At 44.6% G+C, this 15,395-nt stretch overlaps 1 protein-coding gene across 1 annotated transcript in view; it reads left to right on the top strand.

The window, feature by feature from the left end:
- Positions 1 to 15,395, top strand: part of thsd7ab (thrombospondin, type I, domain containing 7Ab) — a 123,184-nt gene that overhangs the window by 42,167 nt on the left and 65,622 nt on the right. Inside the window, exons 2-8 of the mRNA XM_087778966.1 lie at positions 3,824 to 4,658; positions 7,238 to 7,486; positions 8,001 to 8,185; positions 10,275 to 10,343; positions 11,759 to 11,914; positions 12,868 to 13,071; positions 14,544 to 14,738. Coding sequence (XP_087635092.1) covers positions 3,824 to 4,658; positions 7,238 to 7,486; positions 8,001 to 8,185; positions 10,275 to 10,343; positions 11,759 to 11,914; positions 12,868 to 13,071; positions 14,544 to 14,738 — 1,893 coding nt within the window. The remainder of the gene's footprint in view (positions 1 to 3,823; positions 4,659 to 7,237; positions 7,487 to 8,000; positions 8,186 to 10,274; positions 10,344 to 11,758; positions 11,915 to 12,867; positions 13,072 to 14,543; positions 14,739 to 15,395) is intronic.

Here is a 15,395-nt window from a genome sequence, read left to right as displayed (position 1 = left end):
ACTGCAGGCAACCACTCTACCATCTGAGCTATGTCGCCGCTTCCAATTAGCAGGAAGGTTAACTGGACCGAATGCTAATCGCACAAAATCGAATGTCACGTCTTGCTGGGATGTTTTGTAGACGAACAAAGGGTGATCTGAGTTCCTTCACATCTGGAAAGCAGCAATTCGATGATGAAATTCAGATCAAATGAGCGGGTCGGGCTGCAGCCGACGTCGAATGTGCCACTCTGCCTCAGGCCACGGCGCCGTGAAAGGGTGCCGTGGTTGACAATCATCCATGAATGTTAAGATGCTAAAATGATTCCTTCAGATGTTAAGTACCGGCCAGCGGTCCTCTGAATTATATATATTCTACTCAGTCTCTTCTGCACCACTGACCCATTAGACCCGACAGGACTGTTGTGACTGGAGAAGAAAACATATAATTCAACCTCTTAATCAATGACAACCGCAGATTTGTTTTGTAGGTTTCGCGGTTGAGCACACACATGGTTCTAGCAGGCTTAAGAACCAGAACCATCGTTGAGCTGTAGTTGCAGTAGAATCTCACCATAAAAAAACTTCTTCCTCTCACTTTCGAAAAGAGCCATCAGCGCTCTGGTGTGAACCTGCGAATCATCCGTCTCAGGGGTGATGAGACTCGACAGCTCTGAACTCTATACTGGAAGTGAGTGGGAGTACGAATCCCGGGCGAGCAACTCAACATATACATGAATTCACTTTTAGCCGTTTGACTTATGCATAACACCAACGTCTCCTCATCGTTTGTTCCGCAAGTTGAGGCCAGAGGTCCGAGAGTTGACGGTTGTAACGCTGATGTCGAGTGTAGCCAATTAACCTGGCTGATACTACAACCCGTCAGTCATGTCAGTTTTTATCTGTGGTGATGTGTTCGAAGTCCTGACGTCGATAAACATCCAAAGAAAGTTCTGATCCACTTTGACTTGCGAACAACTCTGGTTCGTAGCTCGTAGGAGGTCAGGAAGGGTCAGTTCAAAGAGACATAACAAAAACATGGCAGAGCTGATATAGCAGGTCAACATTAACAAACAAATGACTTGGACTCTTGGGTCAGTGAAGAAGTGGAAACAGATTCATTGGGTTGACCTTGGTGGGGCCACGCAAGCTGTCGTCTGGTGCAGAATGTGAGTGTCGGGGGGGGGGGGGGGAGACAGCAAAGACTCAGCAGCAGAGACTCGCTCTTCATTAAAAACTTTTCATTAAACCCTCACCGGAGGCCGGGTCAGAGGTCGCATGTCCGACTGTTCAAACTCTTCAAAGCTGAGGTCGCCACCATGAAGCTAAGAAACACTTTGGGCAACTGCTTTAGACCCTGAGGTGCTGGGACTCACCAGAGAAGAATCAGCAGCTGGTTCATTAGTAAAAACCTTCTCCAGACACCAGGGAAGTTCCAGAAGGTTCTGGGGCCCTAAAGGGACATGGAATAACGAAAAAAAAAAGGTTTCTAGAAGTTGAAAATATCTTGAGAAGTTTAAAATCTCTAAAAGTTTTTTTTATTACAAGGGGTTACCCCGAGACAAGTGCTGTCTTTCTGGTTCAATGTGTTTGACTGTTCAACAATCGAGCGCTGCATTAAATTTTACTTGGAGCTCGAACTAAAGTGCAAGGAAATACGATCTGTTCGTGAGAGAAGATATAACCATTGCATAAGACCCATAAAGCAGGTACTATCTGCAAGATGATGTTGATGTTCTGGGGGTTCGCCCACGAGTCGTGAGAGGCGTTCAGGCGTTCAGAGGAATTCAGCGTTCCACGTTCTATCTGATCCAAACGTCACCATTGACAGCTACCTGGAAGGAGCACTGCCAAAAAAAAAGTGTTGAATGCTGGTGGGGATTTCTTCACAGAGGATGTGCACAGTTCTGGCTGACTTTTTTTTTTTTTTACATCAAAAGCAAGGGGCTCTTTGATGTCAGAAAACAACGGGCTGATTCTGAAAACCTCAAAATATTGCTAAATTCATTTAAGTGATAAGATCAATTCCACAGAAGTTTTCCTTCCTTTTAAACAAGATGAGCTGGATAAAACGGCAAAGGTGTGGAATACGTCCAACATATGGCCATCAAGAAACTTGAGTGGCCCATTGGCCGCCTCAAAGTGATGTTTGCTGTGCCTGAACTGTACCTTACACAAGAACACTGTTACAGATGAGCAAAAAGCCTAAAGGTCTGGGATGTCACAAATAATCCGCACTTTATTTGTGATTCTCTACTTCCATTTCAGGAATCGCTCTTAAGCGCAAGAAGTCTTTCAAGTCGTCCTTCATCATCTGGCTTTTTTTTTTTTAACGAAAAACAAAAAAAGAAGTCCTCAGCAGCCATAAATGAAAATATCTCGAGAGGTTTGGCTTAAAAGATGAGAAAAGTGTACTTTTAAAGACCTTTTTTTAACTTCTTGAGATCCTTTCTTTTCTTTCTTTAATCTCCCCATAGGGGTTCCGTACAAAGGTTTCCTTGGTTGCCTTAGTGCAGTAAAAGTAAAAAAGCTTGAGTCAGGAGAACCATCAGTTCTTGGAGTGAACAGAAGGTCTGGATCATTTGATGGAATCTGGATTCATGTGATAACAATAGATACACCTTTCCATAGTGTCCGCTGTCCTAGAGTCTTAAGTCTGTCTCTGAAGGTGTTTTGAGGGACGTTGGGCAGGTTGAAGACCTTTAGATCCAGGTAGCAGCCGAACTAGTCCACATATTAACCTGGACCACAACCTGAACCTTCTTTAGTCCTTGCAGAACCTTTGGAAAGTCAGGTTCTCAGCAGGCGAGAATGTGAGACCACAGGTTTGACTCGCGGTCTGGGGCAATAAAAGGATTGTCTAGCTGTGAGAAGCCATGGGCTGATCAAAGACCTTGGTCGGAGCCTTGTGGGGTGAGAGCGGAGACAGATGCTCTCCAGGTGCAGCAGTTACAAGATGGTTCAGTGTTCCAAGTCGCAGTCAGTACAGAGAAACACCAGGGAAGTCGAGCAGGATCTGTTATTGTTCTTAACTCCGGTCGGGTCCGTCGTCCCACTCCCAGTCAACCACCTGCTTTAATAATCGATGGCTGGAGAGCCGAAATGTCACCGAAGCTAATTAGCGTGATCTGTTCTTCCTCCCGTGGCATCGATAGTCCAGAGATCACAGCCGGTTCAGCTAATGAGTCTCCTCGCCGAGCGTAAAACAGATTCTCCGCTGTCAGCAAACTTTTCTCTTTCTGCTTCTCTTTTATGTTTCTCCAGCCAAGCACTTTCTCCATGTCCGCCCAAGCTGGTGGTAAAAACAAGTTTGACTTGGAGTCAGACAACAGAGGGAAGTGAGAGAAGAAGGAGTGAGCTACAGAGGGATGACATTGATGAACTGCAGGCAGAATCATAGATAAAATATGTGACCTTGAATTTTAAACCAAAATTTACAAAAGACAAGTTAAATACCGATCTCTTATAATATGTATTTAAAGTCAAAGGACAGTAAATGTACAAAAGTTTAAATCAAGTGACAAAAAAGCTCACAGTCATAACAATAACAACAAAACATGGACAAGAATTGTGGGTAAAAGTGATTTAATTTATCAAATGATATCCAATAACCACACAGCTAGTTATTGCTTTCCAATTTAAAACTCAAATATTTGATTTAGTCCATGAATGTGACCTTAGGTTGCAGGTAACTGCTGCTGATCTGTTGTAATGAAAGATACTGACCTGTTTGCTACCTCTGGGCTCCGTCTTACCTCCTTTACAAAACCAATAAAATTGTTTTTTATCAGGTGTCTCCCCCCCCGGTGTCTCCTTGGTTAACTTGTCGTCTGGTCTTCCACAGGATCCTGGGGACGCTGCATGGGAAGCGATTGCGGACCCGGTGGCAGCCAGAGCCGGGCGGTATGGTGCGCCCACGTGGACGGCTGGACGACGCTTTACAACAACTGCGAGCAGGCGGAGCGGCCGTCCAACCAGAGGAACTGTTTCCGCGTGTGCGACTGGCACAAGGACCTGTACGACTGGAGACTCGGTGCCTGGAACGAATGTGTCTCTGTCTCAGCGAGGAATTTTGGGACCCTGCGTCCAACTATATGCAGCGGGGGTGAGGAGGGCATCCAGACTCGCGAGGTGGATTGTATTCTTAAATCCGACGAGTCGCTCGCAGACGACACCATCTGTGAATACTTCGAACCTAAACCGCGCCTGGAGCAGGCGTGCCTCATCCCGTGCCCACAGGACTGCGTGGTGTCCGAGTACTCCCCATGGACTTCCTGCTCCAAAACCTGTGGGACCGGCCTCCGCAACCGAGTCAGAAGCGTCCTGGTGCCTCCTCTTTTCGGGGGAGCTTCGTGTACCAATCTCACTGAGTTCCAGTCCTGCAAACCTGGTCCCTGCAAAGGACCTGAGAACATGTACAGCCTCAAGATTGCACAGTGGACTCCCTGTGTGTTGCAGGAAACGCGGAAGACTCGCCAAGCCAAACGTCGGAAAGGGAAGGGCGACGGATCTCGGGAGAAGTCAGGTGTCAAAGATCCTGAGACGAGGGAGCTGATCCAGAAGAAACGAACCAGGAACCGCCTTAATCGGCAAGAGAGTCCATTCTGGGACATCCAGGTGGGCTACCAGACCCGGGATGTGATCTGCGTGCACAGGAATGGGAGTGCAGTCGGGCGCAGGTGAGTCCAAAATATGTTTGTGTTGTTCTTACAAATTCCAAGATCTGACAGTCCAACAGACAATTTTAGAGAAACTAGAGAAAACGAACAAATTCTCTGCCCAGCATGTCTCAAACTCTTCTAAGCTAGATGTTTAAATGTTTTGCTCTCAGTGGTGCAGGACTTGATTCTTTGGTTCTCTGTGGGGCTGCAAACTACACCCCGACATTAGCACGCTTTCAAAGCAGCTCGCCTCCTCCCAAATGTTGGCTCTGGGTTGACTTCTCAGAAGTCGCTGCCTGGTTAGAGCATCAAACAATTGTGTTCTCCAAATCTGCCTTCAGCCTCACAGCGGTCCTGAGATGAACCTGGATCCTTACACAACGAGGATTTCAACTCACGGCCCAGTTTGTATCTTTAGTCAGACGCCTGTATAAAGAAAGTTGATAATTAAAAATAGTTTCATGGTGAAAAAAAACAAAAGTGAGTGTATCTGTAATTACTATTGTTAAAAAAGTTTACATTTTTTTCTACACTTGCTCTTCAGAACTCAAAAGCAGACACTCTAAAGTAGTTTCCTCCCTCTCGGCTCTCTCACTGAGCTTTCACTTCCAAACTTGCTTAACCTTGTCCGGTGAAATGTAGAGTCTTGGGAAGGCTCGGAGGAGCTGATCCCTGGAGGAGCTGGAAGTGATGAAACCAGGTTCTCCCTGCGGTTGATTCTCGCTAAAGGTGATGATGCAAGAAGCAGAGAAGTTTGTCTGTGCCATGGAGAGCAGCAGATGTCCATCAAAGGACATTGAAAATGAAGCGCAGAAGCCTCTCGCCTTGATATGGCCGGCCAATGACTCCGGTTTGTTCCCCTTCTGCTCTCTGAGAGACCATCTCTGCATCTTCCAGCTGGAAATAAACAAGCATGAACACAGAAGCTCTTGAGGGCTCTGCTTGTTTTCGTGGATTCTTTGAAATATGTGATGTGAGCAGCAGAGCAATAATGAAAAGATTCACTTCATAATGGATCATCGGATGTGAGTTCTAACCCCAACTGACGCTGACTCCGTCCTCATCGGAGGAGCCTCAGTGACGTGTCCGCGGACATCAGTAAACAATGATCTCACCCAAGCAGCAGAAAACAACCAGATTTGAATGTTGTCGGTTTGAATCCTGAGAAGATAGTTGTCAAGGATTTCATTTCACTTCATTAAGTTCTTAAACTTCTTATTTCCGGTCGCTCCAACACGACGTAACTTCCGGTTCTTATACTTCGCTTCGTGGAGAAAGATGGACAATCAAGAGTGTGTCACGGGTCGTTTATTCGCCGCTCCAAGTCAAAAGAAATACAAGCTTTACGATCGCGACCAGACACACTATCTTCCGGCGACTGTACAGGTCAATGGTCACGGGAAAAAAGCTCCCGATCTGTAGAAACATCCCTATATTTAAGGCAAATTTCCTGCCCAGGGGGTCGTCCTTTCTGAGCAAATGGTTCTTTCAAGTTCCCTGTGTCCCGATCCCCCGTAGAGAGAACTTCCTAATTTGTCTTCCTGTCATCTAATCATTCAAATGTTCTCGGGTGGGGGTTTCAGTCTTTTAGCCCCCCTTTCCCGGATGTGTCTTGCTTCGTTCTTTGATCTACGATTTAAGGTGTGATTGGCAGATAAACAGATGTTTTAAATAACTGGTGTCATATCTCTAATTCTGTTTCTATCTTATCTTGAAACAGTGTATCAGTCTGGAGTGAAATGTTGATTGTGAATGTGTATTCAAACGTTTAAGCTCTATCTTTTAGCATTAATTTAAGTATGGTGTATAGTGTATAATAATTTTAATCTAACAGTGATAATAAAACTCCTGGTGAAACAACAAAAAAAGCAAGCAGAAAATAAACAGTTAAAATAAAGTGAATGAAAAAAACAATGTTTACTCTGGGCCAAAGTGTACCGCACAACATTTTACCTGGTGAGTGACAGAGACTCGAGTCATCACTTGAGTCAGATCTGTGGCTCCTCGGATACATGAGTCGGGAGTCGGGAAAAAGAGTCGAACAAAGTGTCTGTCGAACGTTGATACAAACTCGAGTTGACCTACTTCTGCGCTGATCGAGCAGCGTCGTCGCTGCCGCATCGCTCTCGGTCCGTCACCACCTCCTCGCTGTTCCCGCGTTGACGAGCGACTTCTCCGAGCGCAGAGGTGTCTGCAGGCGGCGGAGACGAGACCAAACAAAAAAGAAAGTCTGAGTCGCTGGAGGTGAAGCACCGCGGCAGCATCTAAATGAGAGCTTTCTAAATGAAGCAGAGCTGTAATTAGCACTAATGGCTCATCAGCCAGATCGCCTCCAGGGAAGAGACTTCCAGATTGAGTAGGAATATTCCCACCCATGTGCAGCAGGAGACGAGTCCCTGCTGAAGATCAGATGAAGAGCGCGAACTTCGGATCACGCTCCTTAACGACTCCGCAGTCAAGGACTTCTGGTCAACATGAAGCAACACAATCCATCATCGATGTCACAAGAGTGTTAGGCTGACATGTTGCGAAGTAGAATTTCTATCATCTTTTTTCTGTTTATATATATTTCTTATTCTATTATTTTTTGTTTTCAGCTCGTGCACCCAGAGAGAAGTCCCGCCCACCATCCAGTCCTGCGTCCTCCCGAAAGACTGTCAGCTGACCGACTGGACGGACTGGAGCCCGTGTTCTAAAAAATGCCTGGACCCTCAGACCCCCCCGGGCAACCGGACCAGAACCAGACAGGTGCTGCAGTTCCCTGTGGGGGAGGGCGAGGAGTGTCCCCCACTTGAGGAGGCGGAGCCTTGCGGGCCCGTGGGCGAGAGCGTACCACCCTGCCCTGCGTGAGTCTCCCTCTGAGTTCAATTACATTTTTATAGTTTTTCAAATATACGCTAACCACGGTGAGTCTGATTGAATTTATTTCAAATACTTGAGTTATTAAATGTTATTTTTTGTCTTTGGTTTGTTATGCTGAATACATACATTTACTTACATGAACAGACAACTAAATGTTATTTGTTTTATTTAATTTTTTCTCTTTGTATTACATTTACTTATTTACACATATTTAAAAAAATAACTTTGTGTTATCTCAGAAAACAAGCAGTGTTTTTGGTATCCCTTGTGTTGACCCTGAGATAACAAAAGCGTTAAAAACATTTTAATTTCAATGTTTTAATTGTTGTTTTGTATGTTTTTGACCTATTTGCTTATGAAACTTGCTTCATTATTTTGATCTCTCACACAATGCTATGTTTAATCTTATATTAAAGTGTTATCATGAGCAGCATTTCTCTCCTTAGAGTCTCGGATTTGAAATCCATCTCAACTGGGTTTCTCTCTCTCCCTCTCCAGCTTCACCTGGAGGACCACGGAGTGGGGCGACTGCAGAGTTGACCTGTTGCTGAGCCAACAGGACCGTCGGCGAAGCAACCTAACGGGCCTGTGTGGAGGAGGTCTGCAGACCAGGGAGGTCTACTGTGTCCAGGCCAATGCTGAGCTGCTGGACTACCTCAGCGACCTGCGAGAGAAAGACAAAGGTAGGAGAGAAGAGAACGCTTGTGATCGTGACTCAAGCACCTTTATCTCATCTGAGATAAAAAAAACGGTCTTTGGGGCTCAGGATCTAAGTATCAGAACATTGAGTCCAAGACCAAGTTCTCCCTCAGGAGGAGGAGACTAAACATCTTGAGCGCTGATGAAATAAGTGACAACTGGAAGCACGAAAGCAGATCTGGTGTTGCAGACTCACAGGGCTCAGGCATTTAAAAGAGAAAACAGGGAATTCCCAGAAGAAAATAAGCAATCAAAGCGATGTAAACAGGAAATGTAATCTCTTGTTTGCTCCATCCAGCGACCTGCTGCGTCTCTGGAAGCTTCAGTATTCATCTAAAAACGCAGCAGAAAAAAACAGTGATGGATTGCTGTGGAAAGAGAGGATGGCGGGACATTCGTCACACACAGTTCCTGCATTATAAATCAAAGTTCATAGTCGAGAGTCCAAAGGAGTTTTTGAGGGTAACTTCCAAATTACGGAAGAGGAAAGACTTGAGATGAAAAAGCTTGAATACTTTGAGTTGAATTATAATTGTTTGTAACTAAAAATGAAAAAAAAAAACACATAGAATTAGCAGAAAAAAGGGTCATCATTCTGAAACAATAAGCTTTAATGAGAAATATTTAATAAGAATTAAGACAAGTTATAATAATAATGATTAATCCAAAACAAAGTAAAAACTTTTGACAAGAAAACTCCACTATTCCAAAAACATGAGCATCGTCAAACTCATCAAGGCAATTCAAACTCTTCCTTGGAATAACTTTTTTATTTATAAAATAAAATAATAATATAATAATATATAAAATATAAATAATATAATATAAAATAATAAATAAAGAAAATTTCGGGATGAAAATAGTGACTTAAGTTTACATTAAATGTAATAGTTAAATTAGACTTTGTTGGTGGAAATAAAAATGTTGCCCCTGGAGAAATATATTTATTATTGATTGGGCGTAGAGAAAAACATGTTCAATTGAAAAAGTCTCAAAGCCAGGTTTTAGTACTTTGGTCTTAGGTCTTACATGTGCACACACACTTGTACACACACTTGCACATATGTGCACACACAAAAACACACAAACTCACTTGCAAAAGCTTGCACACACACAAACACACCCACTTGCATGCCCACTCAAAAAATAACACTTGTGTCCACACACATACATACTTACGTTAACACAAACACACACTTGCACATGCCTGCACACACACATGCACACGCACAATCACACACATTTGCATATGTGCACAAACACACACATGCACACGCGTACACACACGCTGACACACAAGTTCTTATCTTGTCGGTGCAGGATTCCTCTGCTGCTGTCAGGGGTAATCTTCCAGAACACACTGGGACGGAGAAGTTAGCAGGAACCAGCGATCCCTCGCTCACCTGCCGTCTCACACGCACACATCCTGCGGAGTCTAGAGATAGCGAGTCGGGACGCTCGGAATCAGTTTACCACCTCCCGGGGATTAACCTTAATCTGGAGGAGAAGAGGGACGCCCGTGTGGGACCTGAGATGATATCAGAAAGACAATGATGTCATCAGTGTCAGTGAAGATTCTCAGCTCTGCCATCAGAGCGGTCACAGACGAGACATTCCCGAGGTAGAGTGCAGAGTTCACGCAATTCAATGCTATTTCAAATGCCTGATAATAACAGTCATCTCGAGAGACTTTACAGTTTAAATAATATTATATACGAGAGGATAAAAACGGGTCCCAGACAATAACTATGAGCTATAGTGGTGAGACAAACCTCCTTTTAACATGCAGAAACCTGAAGCAGAACCAGACTTAGCATGAACAATCTTCTTCTGTGACCGACTTAAAGGGAACAGAGAGACAGTGAGAAGAGATCTGGACATCTACTGACGTGAAACACACACCTACACACTACTCACTCTACAACATATTTGAAAAGTAAAAAACAAACCAGTGGATCGATTCTCTGTGCGGCGCCCCCTGCTGCTAGTGCTGTGTGTGTGTCGCTTGATAGCTTCCATGTGTGTGTGTGTGTGTGTGTGTGAGTAGCTAATAGCTTCTCCCTGTAATCACAGCAGGTCAGAGCCAGAGACAGCAGAAGCCTAGTGTCCCCCCCCTCCTCTCTGTCTCCTTCCAGATCACAGGTGAGTCTTTAGATATCCCCACACACCTCACTTCCTCACCCGACCCCCCCTCCCCGAGACTCTTTGCTTCTCATCAGTGTCATCCTTTTCTCTCTCCAGTCTTTTGCCAGCATGTCCATGAATGTTTGTTTTCCTTACACACAAACAAGAACAAGATTTGTGTTGTTGTGTCTGACTGATCAACAATTATAACCTGATATGAGATCTACCTCATATCTTATTTGTCCTCCAACAGTATTTATTCTATAGTTATATTTAGTCTTGCTGAATGACAAAATTGAAAGAACAATTTCTCTGTGGAAATGTGACTTTAATCTAACCTTAATTAAATGTCAACTAATAAAAATGTAAAACTCTCCTGACTCACTTACATGTTTCTTCCTCTCTAAGATGCAGGAAGTCCCTCATCATGACCATGTTTTCAACTTATTACTTTATAAAGCTCTCCCCCGTCTGAAATCTTGGCGAACAAGAGGTTACGAGAGCGGAGTCCATTATGATGTAATAATTACTTCACTCCTCCTCCAGCCAGCTGTAACCACGCCCTCCTTTGTTTATACAATGAGTCCCTTGGAGGTAGTGACTTCAAAGATTATTGATGGTTTGATTAACCTCAATGTTTGATCAATCACAGTAGAGTGGGTGTGGTTATGTTAAACAAGATTTCATCTCCAGAAAAAAAAGTGTTTTCAGTGGGTGGGGCTAAAAAACATTTTCTAATGTAAATATTTTTAATTAAAAGAGAGTTTTGTACAAACAGACACACACTGATGATACAATGGAGGACGACAATTAGTTTTAAGACACACTTAAATCAACACATTAGTTTCCATTTGAAGCGACTGAGCTACATGTCACCTCAACAAGACTAAGTTAAGTGTTTCCCTTACGACCAAAAATACACGTGTACGTCTCTCAGAAAACAATATGATATGTCTGGTTATGTCTGTTTGTATCGAAGATTCAATCAAGCATCGATAAGTGACACCACGTCTTTTTGTCTCAAACCCCATGTAACATTTACCTTGGTTGTCACGCAGCGACGCCCCCTCTCTCTCACTAATGGCCTTATGCCTGTTTTCCTGGTGGGAGCTCAGACACCGGTTGCAACGACAAACGTCTTTTCAGAATCCAAGATGGCACCAGGAGGCAGTGCCCTCTGCCAAATCACTCCAGCACCCCCCGATTGCTCCTGCTCGCTCGCCGGGGCCGAGAGCCAAGTGCTATATGACGCTAGCGGGGGAGCCGCGTGGCATAATCGCTGCTAATTTATCACCTTGACACGCTAACAGGGAGGTGACGGACAAAACAATAGAGAATTGCAGCTTCTTGTCAGCTCTCTCCAGAGACGTTAGATTCGCAGGTTTTTGAAGATTTGAATTTAAAAAAAAATCTTGCTATGTTCGTCCACTCAGCTTCCCGCCCGGTGGAGAACCAGCTTTGCGAGGGTCCTGTTCCTAACAGATCCCAGCTGTGCCAAATCGCCTGTCCCACCGACTGTGAGGTGTCGCCCTGGGGGGCCTGGGGCCCCTGCACCTTCGAGAACTGCGAGGACCAAGCTGCCAAAAAAGGTAGAACTGCCACTAGCTGAGTGGGCCACCAGGGAGCGCTAGGGAGTGGGTTTAGGTAATTGGAGTCAAAGGAAAATGGAATTTAATTTCATACAATATAAAAATGACCATTTGCACTGAACATACAACATTCAAACTGATCTTTTCCAATTCCCAAGTTACCGATTTAATGTTTGTGCCTGTTACCAAGTAGCTTGTAGCTAACTAGCAAGCTGATCTTGTCCTGTTCTTATTTGTTAATAATCTATTTAATGGGAATTTACACAAAAACACATGTGCTTTCCTTGAGTAACCACTAATAGATATTTAAAAGTGAGTAAAAGCAACGAAATACATCCAAAACTGGCAAAAGGCTATGTATTTATTCTATTTATACCATATTGCACTATTTTTAACTTATTAATATTTAAATATTTAAAACGTTATTTATTCTGTTTATACTATATTGCATTTTTAGCTATTATATATACATTCACTCTGCTGTGTTTTTGTACAGTTGCCAAGCAACGTCATTTTGTTGCCAGTTTCACTGCTTTGTTTTCTGGGCAATGACAATAAAAAAAAGTCTAAAAGTGGAATGCTGTTTGAGTGGCTTCGACGTGGTGGAGTTCGGACAGGCCAATATGCTACTACTAATAAATTCTGCTGTAAACATGGCTACACAGCTGCTGAATGAATTTGCAATTAAACTGCCAAAGTACATACAGTCGCTACTACGAGCAGCACAGTGTGAGTCTGGACATAAACATGAATCCGGCTGATAACAGATCAGTTTCATAGCCTTACTTATCGACATGCTAACTAATATAGACAACATGAATGGAAATTGGTTTTATCATTCTTTGCTCAAAAGTGATCGTAGAGAGAACAAATTTGAAAAAGATAAGATCATGTAATGCAAATAAAATGACACATCTCCAGGCTGACAGCGACTGCTTTCTCTCTTTCGCAAGGTTTCAAACTCAGGAGACGACAAATCACCAACCAGCCTACGGGCGGTCCGACCAGCTGCCCCCACCTGGTGGAGGCGCTGCCCTGCGACGAGCCCGCCTGCTACAACTGGCAGCTGCTCAGTCTGGACCCGTGTGTGCCCGACGACCAGAAGCCGTGCGGCCCCGGAACACGGCTCCCTCAGGTCCAGTGTGTTGACAGCAACGGTGAGAACCTGTTCGTGGGCGTCTGTGCCACTCTTATCCCTCCAAACATGTTTCCAACTTCCCCGCGTTAACAATGTTCTGAAGTGTCCACGCCACCTCCGGCCCGCCTACAAGCTTGTTGCCATGACAACACTCCTTTGGGTTCACACTTTCTCACTATCGCACGGAAAAACCATGAAATACAAATTCGGAGTAGTTTACCCATTTTTTATTTCCCTCGTGGTTACATTTTACTTTTAAAATTTATTTTATATCTTCTGTAACTCACAAAGTGTCATGTGAGGGTGGTGCAGCACAGGGATGAGGGCAGTGCCACTGTAGGCGGGGAACTAAGATCGTGTTGCTATGGGGACGGATAGAATATGTGTAAAAGATGAAAAGAATCTTGATAGTCATGTGATAAGCTAGAAAGATTTTTTTACCAACTAATATGGTAACCTCTCTAGAGATGTCCACATAAACCACTAATGTTCCATCGGCATTAAAGATATAATTCCCGTCTGACCGCGGACAGATGGAGTCTCGAGTGGCAGCAGGAGCGTCACATGGTTCTACACGCCGACCCATGTTTTATTAACCACCTGCAGACACAAGGGGATCCACTTACCCATCGTCCTCGTCCTGGAGACACCCGCGGGTCGAAGCACTTCGCTGGTCCAGACTCACATTTGTCTGAGAACATTTACTAAATCATTCACAAATGGATAAAAAACAAGGTTCAGTATTAGTCTCAGGATTCTTGCTGACACAGCACCTAAGAACTCACTCAAGAAGCACAATAACGGGTAAAAGAACATTCTGGGGAAATGTGCCAAAGTCAATTATCAAGGTGTAAACGGCAGCAGAGGAGGTGAAACCGGCGATCATTCCTTGACTCACGGCGGGCAGGTAGTCACCAGAGAAGGGTGTGGGGAAGGGACGTCAATATCCACTTTCAATAACATTTGTATCGACCGGCCGTCTGGCGCTGGACCGCGTGGCCTTTATGGCCGGGACACGACAGCACGAATACACAACCCACGAAAAAAAAGTCTGAGGCGAAAAAACTCACATAGAAAGAAATCAATTTCCATCAGAGGAGGGGGGGGATGTGCCGGGATCAATCAACGGGAGATGGAGTCGCCACTTTCTCTCAGTCTCAAGTTTCCAACTTCACTGAACGTCTGCGGTCGATTCCCCGTCCGACGTTTGAAGGACTAATAAATCCCTCCGGCAAGTAGATGTGAGCAAAGTCATTGGTGGATTTAAAACCAGCTCCTTTGTACAATTCTCTACGGCTAGTTCCCTGAGGGAAGTTGCAGGGGAGGCTCCGGCCTATCCCAGTGTGTTCGGGCGATAGGCAGGGGTCCGCCTGAACAGGAAGTCAGTTTCTGTTAGGCGATAACCACTGCGTCACTGTGTTCAAAATTAGTTTGACACATGAGTGTGTTTGTCTAATGTTTCATGATTGTGCGACATTGTCTGTTCCTCAGGAGCGACGGCGGAATCGAACCTCTGCTCCTCCGCTGCTGCTCAGGAGCCAGTTCCCTGCGAGGTGCCTTGCTCAAGGGACTGTGTGCTCAGCGACTGGACTTCCTGGTCCACTTGCTCCCAGACCTGCTCCAGTAAAACCATGGAGGGGAAGCAGATGAGGACCCGCTCCATCCTGGCCTACAACGCCGGCGAAGGTTCGTGATTGGTCGTCGCACGAGGTCACATGATCACACTCTGCGGCGCTGATGCTTGATTCTGCTGGTTCTCTCAGTCACAGCGATGGTGGTGGCGTGGATCACGGTGATGGAGGGTAAACTGTAGCGTAGCTCATCCTCCGTGTCTCGTCATGAGCTGTAGAGTAGGAATACGGTTGTGTGTCCGTGTGTAGAAGGCTTAATGTGTGCACACAGGTTGTCGTTACAGTCGTAGCCAAGTGACAAACTGTATCAGTCAAATATCTTTAATATTTTCCCTGTTTACATCTCAAGGTCTTTCACGAGTGCCAAAGTTCCCTGAACTCTTCGGTAACTGTTTTTCTGGACCTCACGGTAGTTAGACTGTCTGTGTGTGTGTGTGTGTGTGTGTGTGTGTGTGTGTGTGTGTGTGTGTGTGTGTGTGTGTGTGTGTGTGTGTGTGTGTGTGTGTGTGTGTGTGTGTGTGGTCAATATTGTAGCAGTGATTCTCCACTGGTGGTTAGAGACACACAAGGGGATTAAAAGAACAATTGTCTTTTATTTAATTATACACTGAAAATAACATTTATGTTTTGTTTTAAGTGACATTTAAACTTCAAATTTAAAATATATATATTTAACCATACGAAGCCCAGAGTTATTCATAGTCATTTATGT

The sequence above is a fragment of the Callionymus lyra genome, chromosome 17 (assembly GCF_982586985.1).
Source record: "Callionymus lyra chromosome 17, fCalLyr1.hap1.1, whole genome shotgun sequence".
NCBI classification, from domain to species: Eukaryota; Metazoa; Chordata; class Actinopteri; order Syngnathiformes; family Callionymidae; genus Callionymus; species Callionymus lyra.
This window is presented reverse-complemented; position numbering and strand designations above follow the sequence as displayed.